The sequence below is a fragment of the Mastigoproctus giganteus genome, chromosome 13 (assembly GCF_048544385.1).
Source record: "Mastigoproctus giganteus isolate SK-2022 chromosome 13, ASM4854438v1, whole genome shotgun sequence".
NCBI classification, from domain to species: domain Eukaryota; kingdom Metazoa; phylum Arthropoda; class Arachnida; order Uropygi; family Thelyphonidae; genus Mastigoproctus; species Mastigoproctus giganteus.
Window position 1 is genome coordinate 148,179,330 of NC_143587.1, and position 22,523 is coordinate 148,201,852.

Sequence of the window (22,523 nt, forward strand, 5' to 3'; positions counted from 1 at the left end):
GGGTCTCAGATATGTGTCCACCAGAAATAGTGCACTTCGTTGGCTTAACCCCATCCTCCATCAGACCATTCATATTGCAATGTAGTTCAAAATCCTGAATTCGTATAGTTCAAATCCTGAATGCAAAACAAGTGAAAGGACACAATATTCATTACAAACAGATGAAATCAGTTCGTTGTTAGCACTTAATATTCATTTGATTGCAGTTCTCCAAAACTGCTCAACTTTCGATATGCCTCTAAAAATTCCAGAAGATTGAGAGTTAGATCTGCTAACTCTCAATCCTTGAGTATGCCAGATTTTAAAGGAGTTACTACTGTACTTCCAGTTGTTTTAACTAGTCTGCCTTAAAGTACATTGAACAGCAATGGAAATTTTTTTCAATAAACAGTGGACTTAGGGTATTTTTTTTTAATGCTGATTTCAAGTCTGCAGCCCATTGTTTACTAGCATCCTCAATTTGCAAGATATGTTATTTTAGTTTTCATCTACTTTGATTATTTATATCTGTTTATATTAGTTGAACTGCTGATTGAGAAGATCTGCAGTGAAGCATTTTCTAGATCTTACAGCAGTGGTCAGTTTCCAGACTATTCTATCCCCTTCTGCTTCCTGCATGTCAAACTGATATAAAGTAAATCTCCTAAGATATATCAATCAATTAGAGTTAGGTGTGAGCAGTGGTGTGCTGGTAAATTTTTAACAGCCTTGCTAAAAAAAAAAAACCCAAGACCCAGAATAGGTGTGTATATATTTTTTGTAAGTTTTACTGATTTACAACAATTTGGAATACAAAAATTTTAAACAATAATAAAATTTTTTTATTATAATTTCCATATAACCAATTGATTCTCACAAAATGTTTTTGTTGACTTTTGCCAAGCTCTTGTATCCGTAGCCAATCTATGGTTGCAATTCAACCATGATTTGACAAATGGAGTTACTTCCCAATCCGGTAAATCTTTTCCCAATAAATTTATCATCATTAAATCCGATATGTGATGATATCACAACAAGTCTAGAAACACAAAATCTTTGACAGATGTTGTGCATGGGAACGTCATTACCTTAAGAAGAAGCAGCCCAGGCAGAATTAAGCAGATGTTTGTTGGAAATAATATCCCTGTAAAATTGCTAGTGTAGAGAAGGGGGCAAGGAAAAGGAATTCCAAAGGCTGGATTTTCATGTCACCATATACAAGCTTATCACCCAAATGCCACTAGCCATTGTGGATTGAAGTGCATGCCGCTCTACAGTTCATAGCCATTGTTGGTTTAACAACCAGCTCGCAAAATTCTTGAAAATTTAACAATCTGCTCATTCAAGCTGAATCCAGCGCACTACTGGATGTGAGTTAATTAAAAGAGCCTGAGTTTGTAAACTCAGGCTCTTTTATAGTTTTTAGTGTCAATGTCAGCTGAGTGCTTTTAAAATGTCATATTAATTTGCTAATTCACCAGACAGTTTTGTTATGTATGCATTGTTAAATCTCATAGTCTATAATACCACTATTGAAGAAAGTATAACAAACTTTACTTTGGCTGCAAATTATGTTATCAGGAAAAGAAGTGGACTCCGCATATGCTGCACTAATTATGCCCCTGCATCTTGGAAGTTGGTTAAAAAATATATATAAAGTATCACTATTATTCACTGTTCCCATGGTGTGGAGGGAACTAACCAGCCAAGTCGGACTGTTGCTATTTTTGCATATCTCAAATTGAAGGATGGGAATGACAGAAAAGAATCCAGTGTCTGAATATCCTGCCAGCCATTAAACCAATTTAATCACAGTAATGAACTATTGGTCATTAGAAGAGGAAAAAGGCTGATCAAACAGAAGCAGTCCATATGAACTCTGAATTAGAAATGAATGCCCTTACTGAAACAAGTGTCATCTTGTAACTAAAAGTGCATTAAGCAATCTTGAATTTAAATTACCTAAGGCACAGGCAGAGATTTTGGGATCTAGTCAGAAGGAATGGCATTTACTGCAAAAAGATATAATGATATCTGTATTTCATAAATGGCAAAAAGTTATCTTTATATTTTGCAGTGGAATATTCACTTTACTACTGTAATGACTTCTTGGATGGATTGCTTGATATTCCTTCAATAAAACATAAATCAGAAGAATCTAGGCTTTTCATTAACTCTTCAAAATTAAGTTTAAAAGTTGTGTTGCTCCACAAAGAAAACACACATCCACTGATACTGATAAGTCATACTGCCCATATGAAAGAATTATATAGGAATGAACTTCTCTTAAGAAAAGTTTGTTATTCGGTTTTTAGGAGCATTAGCAACTAAGGCCATATTGCTCCGGGGATATGCAGTGGTCATTCCCTGACCTTTCCGTATCCTCCGTATTTGGTGGGTGTGGGCTCGAACCCCGGTCTAATCAAGAAGCGTGTGCACTGCTGCTCCTGCCCACCTGGCTATGGAGGCGCCCTTAAGAAAAGTAGATTTTTATAAATACAAGGAGCACATCCGTGGAAACTCATATTTATGAGGATCATTTTAAGTCTAATATCTGGCAATAGAAAATATTGTTACTTTTCTGCAAGTAGGACAAAAGCCAAATCCAATTACAAAGCTAAGATTTTGACCCTCACAAGAATCTTGTACTTGGAAAGGAGAGTGTCAACTATAACCACTAATTGATTGAATAAACATATTTTATATTCCATGCTTTAGTGATGACAATAAAAAAAGATGAGTTGTCATTCACAGATCAGAGTATCTGATCAAAAGATAAACATTTTGAAAGAGTATTAAATCCTTTGGAACTAAAATTCTGGAAATCCTTCAATCAAGTTTGTCACCATTTTTTGGACAAAAACTGAGAAAACAACTGTAAAATCTTGATTTGAGAGTTTGTTATAAGCCTACTATAACCTCAGTTGCAATATATCTCGAAAAATACCCTCCTGCCATTCCCATTCAAACTTTTTTCCCCAAATTACCTTAGAAACATTAGTGATGAATGTGGTGAACATTTTTATCAAACATTTCTACCATTCAGAAACATTACTAAGGAAGGTGACAGCCCAGTATGCTGGCACTCTATTGCCATTACATTACAAAAGAAAAAGCAACTGAAAAAGAAGCTATATTTTTGTGTTTATTCTGTTTCTTGTTAAATTTCAATAAATGTAACTTGTATTCTTCTCTAATTCTGTGGGTTCTGGGCAATAATTAGCATTAGCATTAGCATTAGTAGAGGCATATGATGCAAGAAAGCAAGCTTATTCAGCATCAGCCAAAAAAAAAAAAAAAAAAAAACCCTCTCCCATTTCACCCCTCCGTTCGTTCGAAATACCTGTCCAGTTGAGCTTTAAATTTGTTTAGGCTATCAACTTCAACAACAAGTGATGGAAGTCGGTTCCACCAACCAACCACCTGCTGGCCAAAGGCAAATTTCCGCACATCTATCCGACATCCGTCCTTCCTCAATTTGAATTTATGCCCTCTGAGGTGATTATTCTGAGAAAGATGAAGAATCCCATTGGCATTGAGCATGCTCAAACCATTCAAAGCCTTATACACCTCTATCAGATCACCTCGCCGGTGCCTAGTCTCCAGACTCTGTAATTTGCAAAACTTAAGCCTTTCTTCATAAGAGCAACCCTTTGTTCCATTTACTAATCGTGTTGCCCTTCTCTGTACCCGTTCCAGCAGCTCTACATCCTTCTTGAAATGAGGCCTCCAGACCTGTATACAGTACTCAAGATGTGGCCTAACCATTGCCTTATACAAGGGAATAATCACCTCCTTATTCCTGCTAGAAAAATTCCTGTATATCATTGACAAGACACCATGAGCTACTCTTGCAGCTCGTCTGCACTGCTCAGAGAACTTCATATCTGCCTGCACAATTACCCCCAGGTCCTTTTCATTCTCCACCACTGTCAGTGTAGTACCGCAGAGTTGGTACATTGCTCTGGGGTTACTGTTACCCATATGTAGTACTTTACATTTGTCAATGTTAAACTTCATTTGCCACCTCTCAGCCCATCTGTTCAACCTTTCCAGATCCTGTTGCAGCAGCATAGTGTCAGTAGTGTCCTTAACAACCCTGCCAACCTTTGTATCATCTGCAAACTTGGACATTAAACTTGATATCCCCTCATCAATATCATTCATAAACACCGAAAACAACAACGGACCCAACACTGAACCCTGAGGAACTCCACTAATAACATTAGTCCACGTTGAGCAGTGTCCATTGATTACCACTCTCTGTCTTCTGCCACTCAACCATCCCCTTATCCATAGCAGCAATTTGCCTCCAATGCCACACTGCTCCAATTTGTGCAGCAGTCTTCCATGTGCAACAGTATCAAAAGCCTTTCTAAGATCCAAATATATAATATCAAAGTTATTCCCTGCATCCAGTTCTTTTGTGACTACATCATAGTATCCAATCAAATTGGTCAGGCAAGACCTGCCCTTAACAAAACCATGCTGCGTCTGAGCTATAACTGAATTCTTGTCTAGATGATCCTGCAGTGCTTCTTTAACCAGTGCCTCCATTAATTTACCTGGAACAGAAGTTAAACTAACAGGTCTATAATTACTTGTGTCAGCCTTTGATCCTCCTTTGTGAATTGGGGTTACATTTGCACATCTCCAGTCTATGGGTACCTCCCCTGAGTCCAAAGAAGCTCTCATAATTATGGCTAGGGGTTTGCATACTTCCTTTGCTGCCTCCTTTAATATAACTGGATAGATTCCATCCACCCCAGGTGCCTTTTTTATGTTTATCCTCAACAATCTCTCCTCCACTTTCCTCTCAGTTATTACAAAATCATCCAGCTCACTGCCAATGTTTACTTTACCTACATCATTCTCCTTCCTGAATTACTCCTCATGTGTGAATGTAGATGCAAAATACTCGTTTAGATTGTTAGCCACCTGAGCAGGATCCTCAACTGTTGAACCATCAATATCCAGTGGACCAATCTGATTCATCCCTTTCCTTCTCGAGTTCAAGTATGTAAAGAACTCCTTTCTGTTTTTCTTTGCATCCTTTGCCAAGGATTTTTCGTAGTCTGCCTTTGCCTGCCTAATCTCCTTTGTGACTTGGTTACAGACCAACTTATATCTATCATAGGCTTCCATGTCACCCATTAATTTGTATGTATCCCATGCATTTTTCTTCTCTGCCACATGTCTCATTAGTCCATCTGACATCCATTTAGGCCTAAACCTTGAACAATATTTCTTAGTTGGTATGTAAAGCCTGGTAGCCACCAAGATTAGTTCCTTGAATGCTTCCCATTTTGAGTTTGCTGTTGGTAACATCATCAGTTGGTCCCACTGTATAGAATTTAAATACTGTCTCAGACCATCATAGTCGCCTTTACGAAAACAAAAACCCTTCCCTTTACCTCTGATGGTAGTTACCTCCTTGAGTAAATCCCACTTCAACACACTGTGATCACTGCCACCTAGTGGTTCATTTATCTGCAGGTTCTTAATGCATGAAGAATCACTACTGATAATCAGATCAAGAGTATTGCTCCCTCTTGTTGCCTCACGAACATGCTGATGTAGAAAACAATCATCCAATAAATCCACAAAAGCCTTGCTAGTGTGCGAGTGACCAACCCACAAATTCCAGTCAATATCAGCGAAATTAAAATCACCCATTATAAGACTCTCTGATTTACTGGCCCACTCTATTTCCCTGTACAATATATTATTATACTCATCAGAGTCATTAGGGCTATAGCACACTCCTACTCTCAATTTTGATTTCCATATGCTTATGTCACACCAAACTGACTCGACACTGCCCTGTCCATCGATGTCAACTGGCTTCACTTCCTTTGACTTTATGTGTTTCTTAATTAATAGCATAACCCCTCCTCCCCTCCTCCCCTCCTGTCCTGTCTATCCTTTCTATATACATTGTATTCCCCAAATTCCAGTTCCGCATTACTTATATCTGTGTGACACCACATCTCTGATATCCCAACAATATCTGCCTTTGATGTTTTGAGCAATACCTCAAATTCATCAAATTTATTTACCAAACTCTTAGCATTGGTGTACACGCAGGTATACATGCACCTGTTTCTATTCTTAGCTACCCTAACACAACCCATGTGTTTACTTGTAACGCAATGACTACCAGCAGTCTCTGAAATATCCTTCATCTTGTTTTTCAGACTTCTGCTCATTTGAATAGAAGCAGTGCAAGAATCACTTCCACCTCTGCCAGTGGCTACTGTTAATCTATTAGTCCTTGTATCCCCCCCAACTAGCAGTTTTCCGACCCACCTAACACTGCCTCGACAGCATCAGCAAAAATTCTTGCACCCTTTCTATTTAAGTGTATCCCATCCCTGTAGAAGCAATCTCTCCTGTTAACAAGTACAGTCCAGGCTTAAAAAAATTCTACCCCTTGAGCCTTGCACAATCCCTCCAGGGCCGAATTGATCGACAAGGCTCTCATCATATACTCCCTCCTATCGTGTCTGGGCAGAATTGCAGACACTTTCAAGTTCAACCCTAATTCACGGCTTTTTTTCAACAGTGACCTGTACTTGCTAAGTAATTCCACCGGTCTCCTACTCTTAATATCATTAGTGCCAACGTGTACAACTATATCACCTTTTGTGCCCTTAAAAGATGATATCCGCTCTACAACGTCATCAACCTTTGCCCCTGGCAGACATACCCTGGTCCTATTCCACCTATCCTTTTTACAAAGCATGTTCCCCGTTTCCCTGACAATAGAGTCACCAACAACTACTAGTTCCTGTGGGACCAGCGCATTCTGCCTAGGGGGCTGCCCCTGTGTTGCCTGATGACCAAGTGCAAGCTCTGGCGTTGATGTGGGCAGCTGAGAGCTTGATGGGCCCGTCAATTTATTTCCTTCAAGTTCATCCACCCTGTCCTTCAAGGTCTCGTAAAGGCCCATAACAACGCTGAGTTGTCGCCTGATTTCCTTGCACTCCTTACATCGTGCACACACAAAGACATCCCCCTTGGCAGTATCATGTCCCGTACCCGACTGCTCCGCAAACATCAAGCAAACAGTGCATTTTAATAGACTGTGATTCAGAGGGCAACTGCTCCCCTCAGTTCTCCCCTGAACCACAGCACTCCCATTAGCTTGAGCCTTTTGCTTTGCTGCTCTGGTCAGAGTCATGATTCCAATTTAATTCAATAAAATTTAAAACAAAAATTAAATCCTTAAGTTATATCCCAAAACAGTTATGTTATATATATATATATATATTTTTTTTTTCGGTATCTAGTGTTCCCTTTATACAACTTCCGTATCACGTGTACCACTATAGTTATGTATTAATTATTTGTTACGATTAAGTCGTTATATATATTTATAGAGTTAAAAATACAATTTAATTGACAATAAAGTTTATCAAGATTAATAGATTTACTGATTAATTGACAATATTATATTATGCAGTATACTACACTAAGCTTATGCTATCGTGTAAAAATGGCGGGAATTCACGAACGGTATTTCTACGGACTCGTAAGTATTGATTAGCTTCGAAATCTCGCTATCTCAATTTAGAATAAACTAAGGATCCTGACTAGGTCTATAATCTACTTATAGAAGATAATTTGATATAACAATTGGTTAATAAATCGACTAAATTTGGTTAAAAGACCTCTCGTTCAATTTGTGACACGTGGATTTGATACCGTTACCGATACTAAGTAATATCTACGAAATCTCTGTCTAAGTTAAACTTTAAACTAAGTATCGTAACTAAGAATATAAAGCTACTCTAGAAAATAAGTTAATATGACAATTTAAACTAATAAAGCAGAAAATAAATCAGAAAAAACTTCTCTGTTTGAAGAGCTTTAAGGAGCAATGTCTGCACAGGCTAATTTTTTATGTCCATCCTCAACAATTTCTCGATCCTAATGGCTAATGAACTGAATCCACGAATAATGTGGATTCAGTTCATCAAAATTCATGAAGTTCACCATAATTTCAGGAAAAAATGAAACTCTAATACATTTGCACTGAAACTATGAAGATTATATATACACATAAATATATAAGGTGTGGCAATAAAGTTCCCAGGCATAAATGTACAAGGTGTGGAAATAAAAACAACACAAAGTGAAGGAGCTCAAAAATGATTTTATTTTTATTCAAAGTAATCACCACCTGATTGAATGCACCTATTACATCATTCTGGAAAGAGTCAGCAAAGGCATCCAAAGCAGTGATGTTCAGTTTGGCCATTATGTTTTTCTTTATGCCCTCAACATCTTGGAAACCTCTTACTTTTGAAGGCAATTTTTATCTTGGGAAAGAGGAAGTCTGCTGGTGCTAGATGGAGAGTAAGGTGAATGGGTGATCTTTTAAATTGCCAGGTTTTGAGGTTTTCTCAGAAGTGGTTTCACAACAAGTGAGGAATGGGTGAAGGCACGTTGTGCAAAAAGAACCAGTTGCCTTTCTCTCAAAATTACAGCCTCACCCAGGAAAGGCATGTCAATAGTCTTTGCAGCACCTGTACAGAGAACAGAACATTGACACTCTCTCTTCATGTTTTGTCCACTGCATGCTCTGATGCTTTGTCTCTAGGTTGTACTGAAATGCCCAACATGCATCTCCAGTAACAATATAGTTGAGGAAATTAGGATTGTCTTGATAAATCAGGATGAAGTCTTCACATGGTGAGGCTGTGCGGCAAAAATTTGCACAGTCCTTCCTTTTCCCTAAACCTTCATGCAGAATTTGAAGAAAAGTCCCCTTAATCATATCCAACTCATTAGCCATTAGGCTAATGAGTTGGATATGAATAAGGGGACTTTTCATATGAGGATCAAACAATGACCTCTTTCTATAATTTCCCAAACTTTTGCAACTCTGCCTTCATTTCAAGAGGTTGACAGACTTCTTAGGTCATCATGAGAATTTTCACATCCATCTTTCTACTGCTTATACCATTCAAACTGGTGTGACTAACATTTCACACATTTGTGTTACACCTTTTCCCAGTTTAAAGGCAAATTTTATATTCATTCATTGTTCTATTGCAGAATTGTAACAAGGAACATTAATGCCACTTACAAAATTTAACAGGTTGCAAAGAACAGCCATCTTGGTTGTTACTTGCAACCTGTCAGCCCCTGCTGGACAATCTCTGTACCCCCATCTGTTGAAGGAATATTTGAACTACTGCATACCACTTCAGTTTAATTTCAAACTTATCGAACAGACTGTAACTTTATTGCCACACCTCGTATTAACATAATGCAGTTTCTTATTTGATACCAAAATTTTGAGTCCTGCACTTTTTTTTGCATGTACTTGGTTTAATCCAGTCTCCTTAAACAAAGTAACCCAGTAATTATTGCTCCAGCCTTCCATAGTCTAGACTACCAAAATTCCAAATTTCATTAGTCTGGACCTTGTTTACACATATTTTTAATGGTCGTGAAAAAAAGATTGCAGAAGCTCTGGTTCTGGGTTCCCCATAAACTTGGGGTCTTTAGAACAAACCTGATGAATCTACCTTCCTAGTGCAAACTTCTGAGGGAGATACGGATTTCTTTGCATTCGACCCTTTCAGTGATGCACCCCTAATATATCATATATATTAGGGGTCATCGGTGTTACCCAGTGTGGTTCAAATGACTTTTTTGGTATAAAATTAATAAAATGGCAAGTAATTTTTTTATATTTTTTTTTCCCTTTAATTACAAAGCAGCCCATTTTTGAAGAAAAGCACATTCTGAAAATTTTTGAAATATTACATCAAATTAAGGGAACCTACAAAAAACAAATACTAAAAATGAAAGTACTTGCTTTATTCAAAAATAATTTACTTAGGTTTCAGGTCAATTGTGGTCTATAAAAAATCGTTGGCTGTCTGGATGTGGTCCACAAATTGCCCAACCTCCCTGGTGACTTGATTACAGACTAGCTTGTAGCTATAGGCTTCTGTGTTGCCTGACAATTTATGTGCATCCCATGCATTTTTCTTCTCTGCTACGAGTCTCATTAGTTCATCTGACATCCATTTGAGCCTGAACCTAGAGCAGTATTCCATAGTTGGAACAAAAAGCCTAGTAGCTTCAAAAAATTACTTCCTTGAATGCTTCCCATTTAGAATTTGCTGTTGGTAACATCATCAGTTGGTCCCACTGTACAGAATCTAAAAAATCTCTGAGACCAATGTAGTCACCTTTATGAAAGCAAAAACCCTTCTCATTACCCCTGTTGGTAGATACATCTTTAATTAAATCCCACATTAGTACACTTTGATCACTGCCACCTAGTGGTTCCTTTATCTGTAAATCATTAATGCATGAATAATCACTGCTGATAATCAAATCAACAGTGTTACTCCCTCTTGTTGCCTCTCTATTATATTGCTGTAGAAAACAATCATCCAATAAATCCTCAGAAGCCTTGCTAGTATGAAAGTGACCAATCCACAAGTTCCAGTCTATATCTGGGAAGTTAAAATCCCCCATAAAAAGACACTCTGATTTACTGGCTTACTCTGTTTTTTTGTATAATTCTTCATTGTACTAATGAGTCATTAGGCCTATAATAAACTACTACCCTCATTTTTGCTTCCCCAGTGCTTATGTCACACGAAACTGACTCACCATTGCACTATCCATCTAGGTCAAATGAATACACTTCCTAAGATTTTATATGTTTCTTAGCTAACAGCATAACCCCTCCTCCTTTCCTATCCTTTCTATACACATTGAACTCCCCAAATTTTAATTATGCATCCCTTATATCTGAGTGGCACCACGTCTCTGATATCAATTCAGTCATCAATTCGGCCCTGGAAAGATTGTGCAAGGCTCAAGGGGTAAAATTTTTTTCAGCCTGGTCTGTACTTGTTAACAGGAGAGACTGCTTCTACAGGGATGGGATACACTTAAATAGAAAGGTGCAAGAATGTTTGCTGATGCTATCGAGGCAGTGTTACGTGGTTCGGAAAACTGCTAGATTGGGAGGATACAAGGACTAATAGATTAACAGTAGCCACTGGCAAAGGTGAAAGTCATTCTTGCACTGCTTCTATTGGAATGAGCAGCAGCTTGGAAAATAAGATGCAGGATATTTCAGAGACTGCTGGGAGTCACTGGGGTACAAGTAAACACATGGGTTGTGTTAGGGTAGCTAAGAAAAAGAACAGGTGCATGTATACTTGCATGTACACCAATGCTAGGACTTTGGTAAATAAATTTGATGAATTTGAGGTATTGCTCAAAGCATCAAAGGCACATATTGTTGGGATATCAGAGACGTGGTGTCACACAGTTATAAGTAATGCAGAACTGGAATTTGGGGAGTAGAACGTCTACAGAAAGGATAGACAGGATAGGAAGGGAGGAGGGTTATGCTATTAGTTAAGAAACACATAAAATCCAAGGAAGTGAAGCCAGTTGACATCGCTGGACAGTGCAGTGTTGAGTCAGTTTGGTGTGCCATAAGCATTGGGAGATAAAAATTAAGAGTAGGAGTGTACTATAGGCCTAATGACTCTCATGAGTATAATAAGAAACTGTACAGGGAAATAGAGTGGGCCAGTAAATCAGACAGTCTTATAATGGGGGATTTTAATTTCCCAGATATTGACTGGAATTTGTGGGTTGGTCACTCACACACTAGTAAGGCTTTGGTGGATTTATTGGATGATTGTTTTCTAAATCAGCATGTTCGGGAGGCAACTAGAGGGAGCAATACTCTTGATTTGATTATCAGTAGTGATTCTTCATGCATTAAGAATCTGCAGATACAGGAACCACTAGGTGGCAGTGATCACAGTGTGCTGAAGTGGGATTTACTCAAGGAGGTAACTACCATCAGGGGTAAAGGGAAGGGTTATTGCTTTCGTAAAGGCGACTACGATGGTCTGAGACAGTATTTAAATTCTGTATTTAAATACAGTGGGACCAACTGATGATACAGTGGGACCAACAGCAAACTCAAAGTGGGAAGCATTCAAAGAACTTATCTTGGAAGCTACTAAGCTTTACATACCAACTAAGAAATATTGTTCAAGGTTCAGGCCTAAATGGATGTCAGATGAAATAATGAGACATATGGCAGAGAAGAAAAATGCATGGGATACATATAAATTAACATGTAACACAGAAGCCTATGATAGATGTAAGTTGATCTGTAACCAAGTTACAAAGGAGGTTAGGCAGGCGAAGGCAGATTACGAGAAATCTTTGGAAAGGGATGCAAAGAAAAACAGCAAGGAGTTCTTTACTTATGTAAACTCTAATTTTTTCAACCATCGATATCCACTTGATATCGATGGTTCAACTGTTCATGATCCTGCTCAGCTAGCTAACAAAGTAAATCAATATTTTGCATCTACATTCACGCATGAGGAGTTATTCAGGAAGGGGGAATGCCATAGATGAAGTAAACACTGGCAGTGAGCTATATAATCTTGTAATAATTGAGAGTAAAGTGGAGGAGAAATTGTTGAAGGTAAATACAACAAAGGCACCTGGGGTGGATGGGATCTATCCACTTATATTAAAGGAGGCAGCAAAGGAAGTAAGCAATCCGTTAGCCATAATTATGGGAGCTTCCTTGGACTCTGAGGAGGTACCCACAGACTGGAGATATACAAATGTAACCCCAATTCACAAAGGAGGATCAAAGGCTGACACAAGTAATTATAGACCTGTGAGTTTAACTTCTGTTTCAGGAAAATTAATGGAATCACTGGTTAAAGAAGCACTGCAGGATCATCTTGACAGGAATTCAGTTATAGCTCAGACACAGCATGGTTTTGTTAAGGGAAGGTTTTGCCTGACCAATTTGATTGGATACTATGATGTAGTCACAAAAGAACTGGATGCAGCGAATAACTTTGATATTATATATTTGGATCTTAGAAAGGCTTTAGATACTGTTGCACATGGAAGACTGCTGCACAAATTGGAGCAATGTGGCATTGGTGGCAAATTGTTGCTATGGATAAAGGGATGGTTGAGTGGCAGGAGACAGAGAGTGGTAATTAATGGACACTGCTCATCGTGGACTAATGTTATTGGTGGAGTCCCTCAGGGTTCAGTGTTGGGTTTATTGTTGTTTTCTGTATTTATAAATAATATTGATGATGGTATATCAAGCTTAATGTCCAAGTTTGCAGACGATACAAAGAAAGGTTGGCAGGTTTGTTAAGGACGCTACTGACACTATGCTGCTGCAACAGAATCTGGAAAGGTTGAGCAGATGGGCTGAGAGGTGGCAAATGAAGTTTAACATTGACAAATGTAAAGTACTACATATGGGAAACAGCAACCCCAGAGCAACGTATCAAATCTGTGGTACTACACTGACAGTGGTAGAGAATGAGTAGGACCTGGGGGTAATTGAGCAGGCAGATATGAAGTTCTCTAAGCAGTGCAGGCGGGCTGCAAGAGTAGCTCATGGTGTCTTATCAATGATATACAGGAATTTTTCTACAAGGGATAGGGAGGTGATTATTCCCTTGTATAAGGCAATGGTCAGGCCGCACCTTGAGTACTGTATACAGGTCTGGAGGCCTCATTTCAAGAAGGATGTAGACCTGCTGGAACGAGTACAGAGAAGGGCAACAAGGTTAGTAAACGGAAAAAAAGGGTTGCTCTTATGAAGAAAGGCTTAAATTTTGCAAATTGCAGTTTCTGGAGACTAGGCACCGGCGAGGCGATCTGATAGAGGTGTACAAAGCCTTGAATGGTTTGAGCATGCTCAATGCTGATGGGATAATGCCTCTTGCTCAGAATAATCACCTGAGAGGGCATAAATTCAAATTGAGGAAAGACAGATGTAGGATAGATGTGCGGAAATTTGCCTTTAGCCAGCAGGTAGTTGGTTGGTGGAAGAGACTTCCATCTCTTGTTGTGGAAGTTGATAGCCTAAATAAGTTTAAGGCTCAGCTGGACAGGTATTTCGAACGAACGGAGGGGTGAAGTGGAAGGGGTTTTCTTTTTTTTTTTTTTTTTTGGCTGATGCTGCATAAGCTTGCTTTCTTGTATCATATGCCTCTACTCTAATGCTAATCACAACAAAATCTTCCTTGGATGTCTTAACTAGCACTTCAAATTCATCAAATTTATTTACTGTACTCCTAGCATTGGTGTACATGCAAGTATACATGCACCTGTTCTTACTCTTAGTTACTCTAACCCAGCCCATGTATTTTCTTGTTTCATGACTGCCGGCAGTTCCTAAATTCCCAGCAACTGGCTTTCCGGGCTGCTGCTCATTCCAATAGAAGCAGTGCAAAAATCATTTCCACCTCTGCCTGCAGCTGTTAATCTGTTAGTCTGTGAATCCACCCAAGCTAGCAGTTTTCCAACCCACCTAACATTGCCTCGATGGCATCCACAAATATTCTTGCATCCCTTCTATTTAAGTGTATCCCATTCCTGTAGAAGCAATCTCTCCTGTTAACAAGCACAGACCATGCTGAGAAAAATTCTATCCCATGAGCCCTGCACAATCTCTCCAGGGCTAAATTGGTAGACAAGGCTCTCATCATATACTCCATCCTATCGTGTCTGGGCAGGATTGCAGACAGAACAGACACTATTTTTTTCAGCATTGACCTGTACTTGCATAGTAAATCTGCAGATCTCCTACACTTAGCATTAGCATTAGTAGAGGCATATGATGCAAGAAAGCAAGCTTATGCAGCATCAGCCAAAAAAAAAAAAAAAAAAAAAAACCACACTTCCATTTCACACCTCCGTTCATTCGAAATACCTGTCCAGCTGAGCCTTAAATTTATTTAGGCTATCAACTTACACAACAAGGGATGGAAGTCTGTTCCACCAACTAACTACCCGCTGGCTAAAGGCAAATTTCCACACATCTATCCTACATCTGTCTTTCCTCAATCTGAATTTATGCCCTCTAGGTGATTATTCTGAGCAAGAGGAAGAATCCCATTGGCACTGAGCATGCTCAATCCATTCAAGGCTTTAAACACTTCTATCAGATCACCTCACCGGTGCCTAGTCTCCAGACACTGTAATTTGCAAAACTTAAGCCTTTCTTCGTAAGAGCACCCCTTTGTTACATTCACTACTCTTGTTTCCCATCTCTGTACTCGTTCCAGCAGCTCTACATCCTTCTTGAAATGAGGCCTCCAGGCCTGTATACAGTACTCAAGGTGTGGCCTGACCATTGCCTTATACAAGGGAATAATCACCTCCTTATCCCTGCTAGAAATATTCCTGTATATCATTGATAAGACACCATGAGCTACACTTGCAGTCCATCTGCACTGCTCAGAGAACTTCATATCTGCTTGCACAATTACCCCTAGGTCCTTTTCATTCTCTACTACTGTCAGTGTAGTACCACAGAGTTGATAAGTTGCTCTGGGGTCGCTGTTTCCCATATGTAGTACTTTACATTTGTAAATGTTAAACTTCATTTGACATTCACTTAATGTCATTAATGCCAACGTGTACAACGATATCGCCTTTAAGCTACTAAAATCACCTAAATCACCTAAAGTCTCCCATTAGAAGACATTCTGATATATATACTTGCCCACTCTATTTCTCTCAGTTATTCAATTTACTCAGTAGAGTCATTAGACCTTTTTGAAGATTTCCATGTTTTTATATACAGTAATGTAAATCAACATTAATTTTACTCTTTATTATGTTCTTTTAACCTTCAATAAGTACTGAAAGGTGAATGCATATATACATATTTGGTTCTGTCACCTTATTTTTCTTTTCGCATTGTCAGTATTATTTATTAATCATTTTTATGTTGAATAAATGTATGTTTTGCCAAACATAATATTTTTCAAGACTGCATCTCCTGCAGCTTGCAAAAGGTGTGTGAGAACCATCAGGTATTGTTAAATGAGAAAATTTTTACCATAGGAATGGTTGGTTTGATAATCAGCTGACATCCATTATTTATGCTGTCAATCATATTTTTGTAACAACCTTTTAACTTCCACTATGGAAATAGAATATACTTTTCTGTAGTTTTATATATAAATTAACACCATACTTTTCTAATAATGGCTTATGGCTATTTCTAATGGTAAAAGGGGCAAAGTTATGGAGGATGACCAAACCATTTTTCTGCTTAGATTGACAATGAGGGCGAAGATCGGGGAAGTAGTGCATTTCAGTGACGGTGGTTCATTCAAATTACTTTCAGTGCCCATTTTTCACTTACATCAGTATCAACAATATACTTAAATATCTCATAAGTGCAAAGATGAGTAATCAGTACAAAAATTATAGCCAGAAATAAAAAATTTCTCTTCTAAAACTTGGATTCATCTTATCATCCAATAAATGCGATATTTCTGAAATTATCAATTATAATTAAATTATTGCTTTTTAACAGTGTAGTCTAATTTGTGTTCCTTACTGTTATTGCTAAATTTGTGCATAATGTCCTGGAATAGTTGCTATGGCAGATGTATGGAACTCAGAGATGGCATGCAGTCTGCATGACTAAGTATATCAAGAAAAGGTCATTTGGTGTCAGTGCTATTGAAAATGTATGCTATTCTGTGGAGTGCTTATATAGATGCACCAAGAATGCTGTGTGTGTGTGTCTACACACACACACACACACACTACAGGTAGAGAGAGAGAGAGAGAGGTTCCCTTTAAATAACAATAAAAAATAATTCTTTACATCTGAATTTGTTGTATTATTATTAAAATAAGATGTTTGTTACAGTTTTCAGCTCCCATTTCATTACAGATGATTTTTTTTAGAGAAACTGCATTGAATTTGCTTTGAAGGCCAAGCCAGTTAGAAGATATATTCCAAAACACAGACTTCAGTACAAAGTTTGGTGGTTTGTAACATCTCAATATTTTGAGTATGCTATTTTCATTCTTATTATGGTGAATACGTTGGCTCTTGCCATGAAGGTAAGCTGTTTTTCTTGTGTAATTAATGTACTTGATATTATTTTTATTTTCCATTCAATGCGTAGAAAACAGTCATTTTTAAATACATGAAACTTTCTTTCTATAAATCAGGTGGACCATCAAAAACACCAATAGTTGGTTGTAGGCAACATTTAAGGAAATTGATTACTAAATATATTACAGGATAATTATAAGTTTTATAATTGTAATACTAAACTTCATGATTTTAGGAAAATATCTGGATGCAAATAATATATAACTGTATCAGGTTTTTTTTTTTTCTTTTTTAATAGTTTAAAATATTTTAACGCTAAATTAGATTTCATTTATAGCTAATCAGTTTACAGCTGTTAGCATTAGTACAGGCATATGATGCAAGAAAGCAAGCTTATCACCAAAAAGAAAAAAAAACCCTTCCCATTCACTCATTGATTCACCCCAAAAGTTAGCATTAGTAAAGGTATATGATGCAAGAAAGCAAGCTTATATAGCATCAGCCGAAAAAAAAAAATAAAAACCCTTTCTCATTTCACCCATCCACTCACTCCAAATGTTTGTCTAGTTCTGCCTTGAATCTATTTAAACTATCAACTTCTACAAAAACAGATGGAAGTTTGTTTCCAGCAATCAACTACCCGCTGGCTAAAGGCAAACTTCTGCAAATCTATCCTAAAACTAACTTTCCTCAATTTGAAATTATGCCCTTTCAGGCGATTATTCTCAGCAAGAGGAAGAATTGCATCAGCATTAAGCTTGCCCAAACCATTCAAGAACTTATACACCTCAATCAGATCAACTCGCAGGTGCCTAGTCTCCAGATACTGTAATTTGCAAAACTTAAGCCTTTATTTGTAAGAGCAACCCTTTGTTCCATTCACTAATCTCCTTGCCCTTCTCTGTACTTGTTCCAGCAGCTCCAATTTATTCCTAAAATGAGGCCTCTAGACCTGTATACAACACTCAAGGTGTGGCCTGACCATTGCCTTATACAAGGAGATAATCACCTCCTTATCCCCGCTAGAAAAATTCCTGTATATCACTGAAAGACACAATGAGTTATTCTAGCATACCATTGGCGCTGCACAGAAAACTTCACATCTGCCTGCACAATTACCCCCAGGTCCTTTTCATTCTCTACCACTGTCAGGATAGAACCACACAGTTGATACGTTACTCTGGGATTACTGCATATGCAGTACGTTACATTTTCAATTTAAACTTCAGTTGCCACCTCTCAGCCCATCTACTCAACTTTAATAGATCCTGTTGCAGCAGCGTACTGTCATTAGTGTCATTGACAACCCTTTTATGTATTAATAAATATATAAAACAATAATGGATGCAACACTGAACCCTGGGGGACTCCACTACAATAACATTAATCCACGAAGGGCAGTATCCATTGATTACCACTCTCTGTCTTCTTCAACTCAATCATACCTTTATCCATACAGTAATTTATCTCCAATGCCACACTGCTCCAAGTTGTGCATGCCTCCATAGCCAGGTGGGAAGGAGCAGCAGTGCGTAGCACACGCTTCTTGATTAGACTCGGGGTTTGAGCCCATCACCACCAAATACGGAGGATGCGGAAAGGTCAGGGAATGACCACCGCATATTCCCAGAGCAATATGGCCTTAGTTGCTAATGCTCCTAAAAAACCAAATAACAAACAAAACCACAAGCCCCAAGTTGTGCAGCAGTCTTCCATGTGCTACAGTATCAAAAGCCTTTCAAAGATCCAAATCTATGATATCAAAATTATTCTTTGCATCCAGTTCCTTTGTGACCACATCATAGTATCCAATCAAATTGGTCAGACAAGACTTCCCCTTAACAAACCCATGCTGTGTCTGAGCTATAGCTGAAGACTTGTTTTGATGTTCCTGCAATGCTTCTTTAACCAGTGCTTCCATTAATTTCCCCAGAACAGAAGTTAAACTAACAGGTCTGTAATTCCTTGTGTCGCTCTTTGATCCTCCTTTGTGGATTGGGTTTACATTTGCACATCTCCAGTCCATGGGTGCCTCTAATGAATCCAAGGAAGCTCTCACAATTATGACTAAGGGTTTGCTTACTTCCTTTGCTGCCTCCTTTAATAAAACTGGATAGATTCCATCCACCACAGGTGTCTTATCTTCATCAATTTCTCCTCCCCTTTACTCTCAGTTATTACAAGGTTTTCTGGCTTATTGATAGTTTAATACACCTCTGGCATTCCCCTCCCTGAATAACTCCTCATGTGTGAATGTAGAGGCAAAATATTCATTTAGTTAGTTAGTGACCTGAGCAGGATCATCAACAGTTGACCCATCGATATCAGGTGGACCAATCTGATTCATCCCCTTCCTTCTAGAATTTACATAAATAAAGAATTCTTTGCTGTCTTTGTGACTTGGTTACAGACAAGCTTATATCTATCGTAGGCTTCTGTGTCACCTGTTATTTTATATGTATCCGATGCATTTTTCTTCACTGCCGCATGTCTAATTAGTTCATCTCACATTCATTTAGTCCTAAATCTTGAACAATATTGCTTAGTTGGTATGAAAGGCCTTGTATCTTCCAAGATTAATTCTTTGAATGCCCCCCATTTTGAATTTGCTGTTGGCAACATTATTAGTTGGTCCCACCACATAGAATTTAAATACTGTCTCAGACAACTGTAGTCACCGTTACAAAAGCAAAAACCCTTTATGCCTGATGGTAGTTACCTCTTTGAGTAAATCTCACTTCAGCACACTGTGATCACTGCCACCTAGTGGTTCCTTTATCTGCAGATTCTTAATGCATGAAAAATCACTACTGATAATCAGATCAAGAGTATTACTCCCACTAGTTGCCTCCCAAACATGCTGCTGTAGAAAGAAATCATCCAATAAATCCACAAAAGCCTTGCTAGTGTGTGTGTGACCAACCCACAAATTCCAGTCAATTAACCCCAGGGGCTCACATCTGGTGAGTATGGGCTTGGCACACCCAGGGTCCTGAGCTGGATATCATCATTCTTCTCTTTCTTAGTGATTCATTTCTACTTCTCTCTCTCTCTCTCTCGCTCTCTCTCTGAGGGTAACTCGGGAATTTTTTTTTGGCTAGTGCAGCATAAGTCTCAGGCTTCCTTGCACCATATGGCTAATAATAATAATATCTGGAAAATTAAAATACCCCATTATAAGAATCTCTGATTTACTGGCCCACTATTTCTCTGTACAGTTGTTTATTATACTCATCAGAGACATTAGGCCCATAACACACTCCTACTCTCAATTTTGCTTTCGCAGTGCTTATATCACACCAAACTGACTCGACATTGCACTGTCCAGCCATGTCAACTGGCTGTTCTTCTTTGGATTTATGTGTTTCTTAACCATTAGCATAACCCCTCCTCCCTTGCTATCCTGCTATCCTCCCTGTACACATTGTACTCCCCAAATTCAAGTTCTGCATTCCTTATATCTGTGACACCACGTCTCTGTTATCCCAACAATATTTGCCTTTGATGTTTTGACCAACACCTCAAATTTATTAAATTTATTTTCCAAACTCCTAGCATTGGTGTACACGCAAGTATTCATGCACCTGTTCCTATTCTTTACTACCCTAACACAGCCCATGTATTTACTTGTTCTGCAATGACTCCCAGCAGCCTCTGGAATTTCCTGCACCTTGTTTTCCAAGCTGATGCTTATTCCAATAGAAGCATTGCAAGAATCATTCTCCTCTGCCAGCAGCTGCTGTTAATCTATTAGTCCATGTAACCCCCCCAACTTAGCAGTTTTCCAACCCACCTAACACTGCCTCAATAGCATAGCAAATATTCTTGCGACCTCCCTATTTAAATGTATCTCATCCCAGTAGAAGCACTCTCTCCTGTTAACAAGCACAGACCAGTCTCAAAAAAATTCTACCCCATGAGCCTTGCATCTCAAGTCGCATCATGTTGAGAGAGACACTTGCTCAAGAAGTTCATCACCAAATTCACATTAGTTTGTACCTAATTGGATGTTTGTTATGTTTTTTCAGTATTAATAAATAATATTTCAAAATATTATTTATATATATTTTTTGATAAACACCTTCCCACTCTATTCCATTTCTTAAACTCCTCCCCGCCAGCTTGAGCTGAGTTGTGGCTCTTCGGATTCTCACTCTTTTTTTTAAATAGATCAAAAATGGCTCTTCACTCAAAAAAGGTTGCTGACCCCTGGTATAGGGTGTCGGATGAGAATTAAGAAAAATTTGGAATATTCTACAAAAACTTTATTATGAAATTATTTTTACTTGTGTTATTATTTTTTACTTATTTTATTCACATTTTACTTATTTTTTTATATACTTGAATAATAAATTTATGCTTAAAAAACTGCGTAATTTGTCTAAAAACATTACTACTAAAGTAACAATATCAGGAAAAAAAATTTTTCAGTGTACTTTTCATATCCTTTTAATATTCAATTTTTGCTGATAGCAAAGAATGAGTACTGGCACCCATATTTTTTACAAGAGAAAGCACTATATATATATATATATATATATATATATATATATATATATTTCAGTATCAAGTATTATCTCCGAGTTACATTATATGACTTTCTTATCTCCTGTCAAGTTATATGTATTTGAATTCGAAAATTGTAGATCTCTTAAAGTACTATTTATAACTGACACAATATAATAGCGTAGCTTAATTTAATTTATTATGATACTCACCTTTTTATAATCTGCATTGATGTTGGAATAAATTGGATGATAATTTTAAATTTAAGTTAGCAGGAATAAGTTAGGATTTAAAAACAGAATTAAACTGTGTGCAAGGAAGTAGAAGTGCACGTCTTCGTCCTTGGTTGTCAATGTTGAAATTTGAAATGATTTAAGTTATACGGTTGAAAACAGAAGGCCAATAGCCAAAACAAGTGGCTTTCGTTTTACACATCTTCAGTTGGCAATGGTAGAATGAGAAAAACGCGTGTATTTAACAAGACTAAGTTCCCGTGATGCTCCTGGATACACATGGGTATCTCAGGTGCATGAAATTCCAGGCCGGTGCTATGTTATAGGGTAGTTCGGAATTTAATACTTGGAGAATGGAATGGCGGCGAAACCATTCTATAACTAGGGCTTCATATTGGAAAATTTTAAAACTGGATTTTAATTTGATAATAGGAATGGCTGAATCTACTAAAGGGGTGTGGTTGTGGGATTGAACATGTGTTGCTAATTCGGTGTTGGACTGTCCCATCCTAAAGCTATTGTAGTGGTAGTACACACGTGTGTTTGATGTTTTGGTAGAACCGTATTTTGTGGTGGTGCTACCAATATAGCAAGCATTACAGTTATCTTGACATTTTATTAAGTAGATGATATTATTCATGTCACAAATGTGGTAATTTTGTGTATCTTTATATGAGTTGAATAATGAACCTAGTTTATTGTAAGATGAAAATGTAAGGGTGATATCAGTACTTTTGAATAAACAGCGGAATTGGTTGGCAAAATTACTATGGTAAGGGAGGATAATACGTGGATTATTATTGGAAATGCATTTGGGTGGGTTGTTGATATTATTTTGGACTGTGATAATAGTTTGTTTGATTAATTGAATAGGATATTTCCTAGAT

At 37.9% G+C, this 22,523-nt stretch overlaps 1 protein-coding gene across 1 annotated transcript in view; it reads left to right on the forward strand.

Annotated features, from left to right (window-relative positions):
• LOC150076513 (muscle calcium channel subunit alpha-1-like) overlaps positions 1-22,523 on the forward strand; it is a 1,171,392-nt gene that overhangs the window by 743,605 nt on the left and 405,264 nt on the right. The window contains exon 27 of the mRNA XM_090387375.1: positions 16,744-16,902. Within this exon, the coding sequence (XP_090243501.1) occupies positions 16,744-16,902 (159 nt within the window). The remainder of the gene's footprint in view (positions 1-16,743; positions 16,903-22,523) is intronic.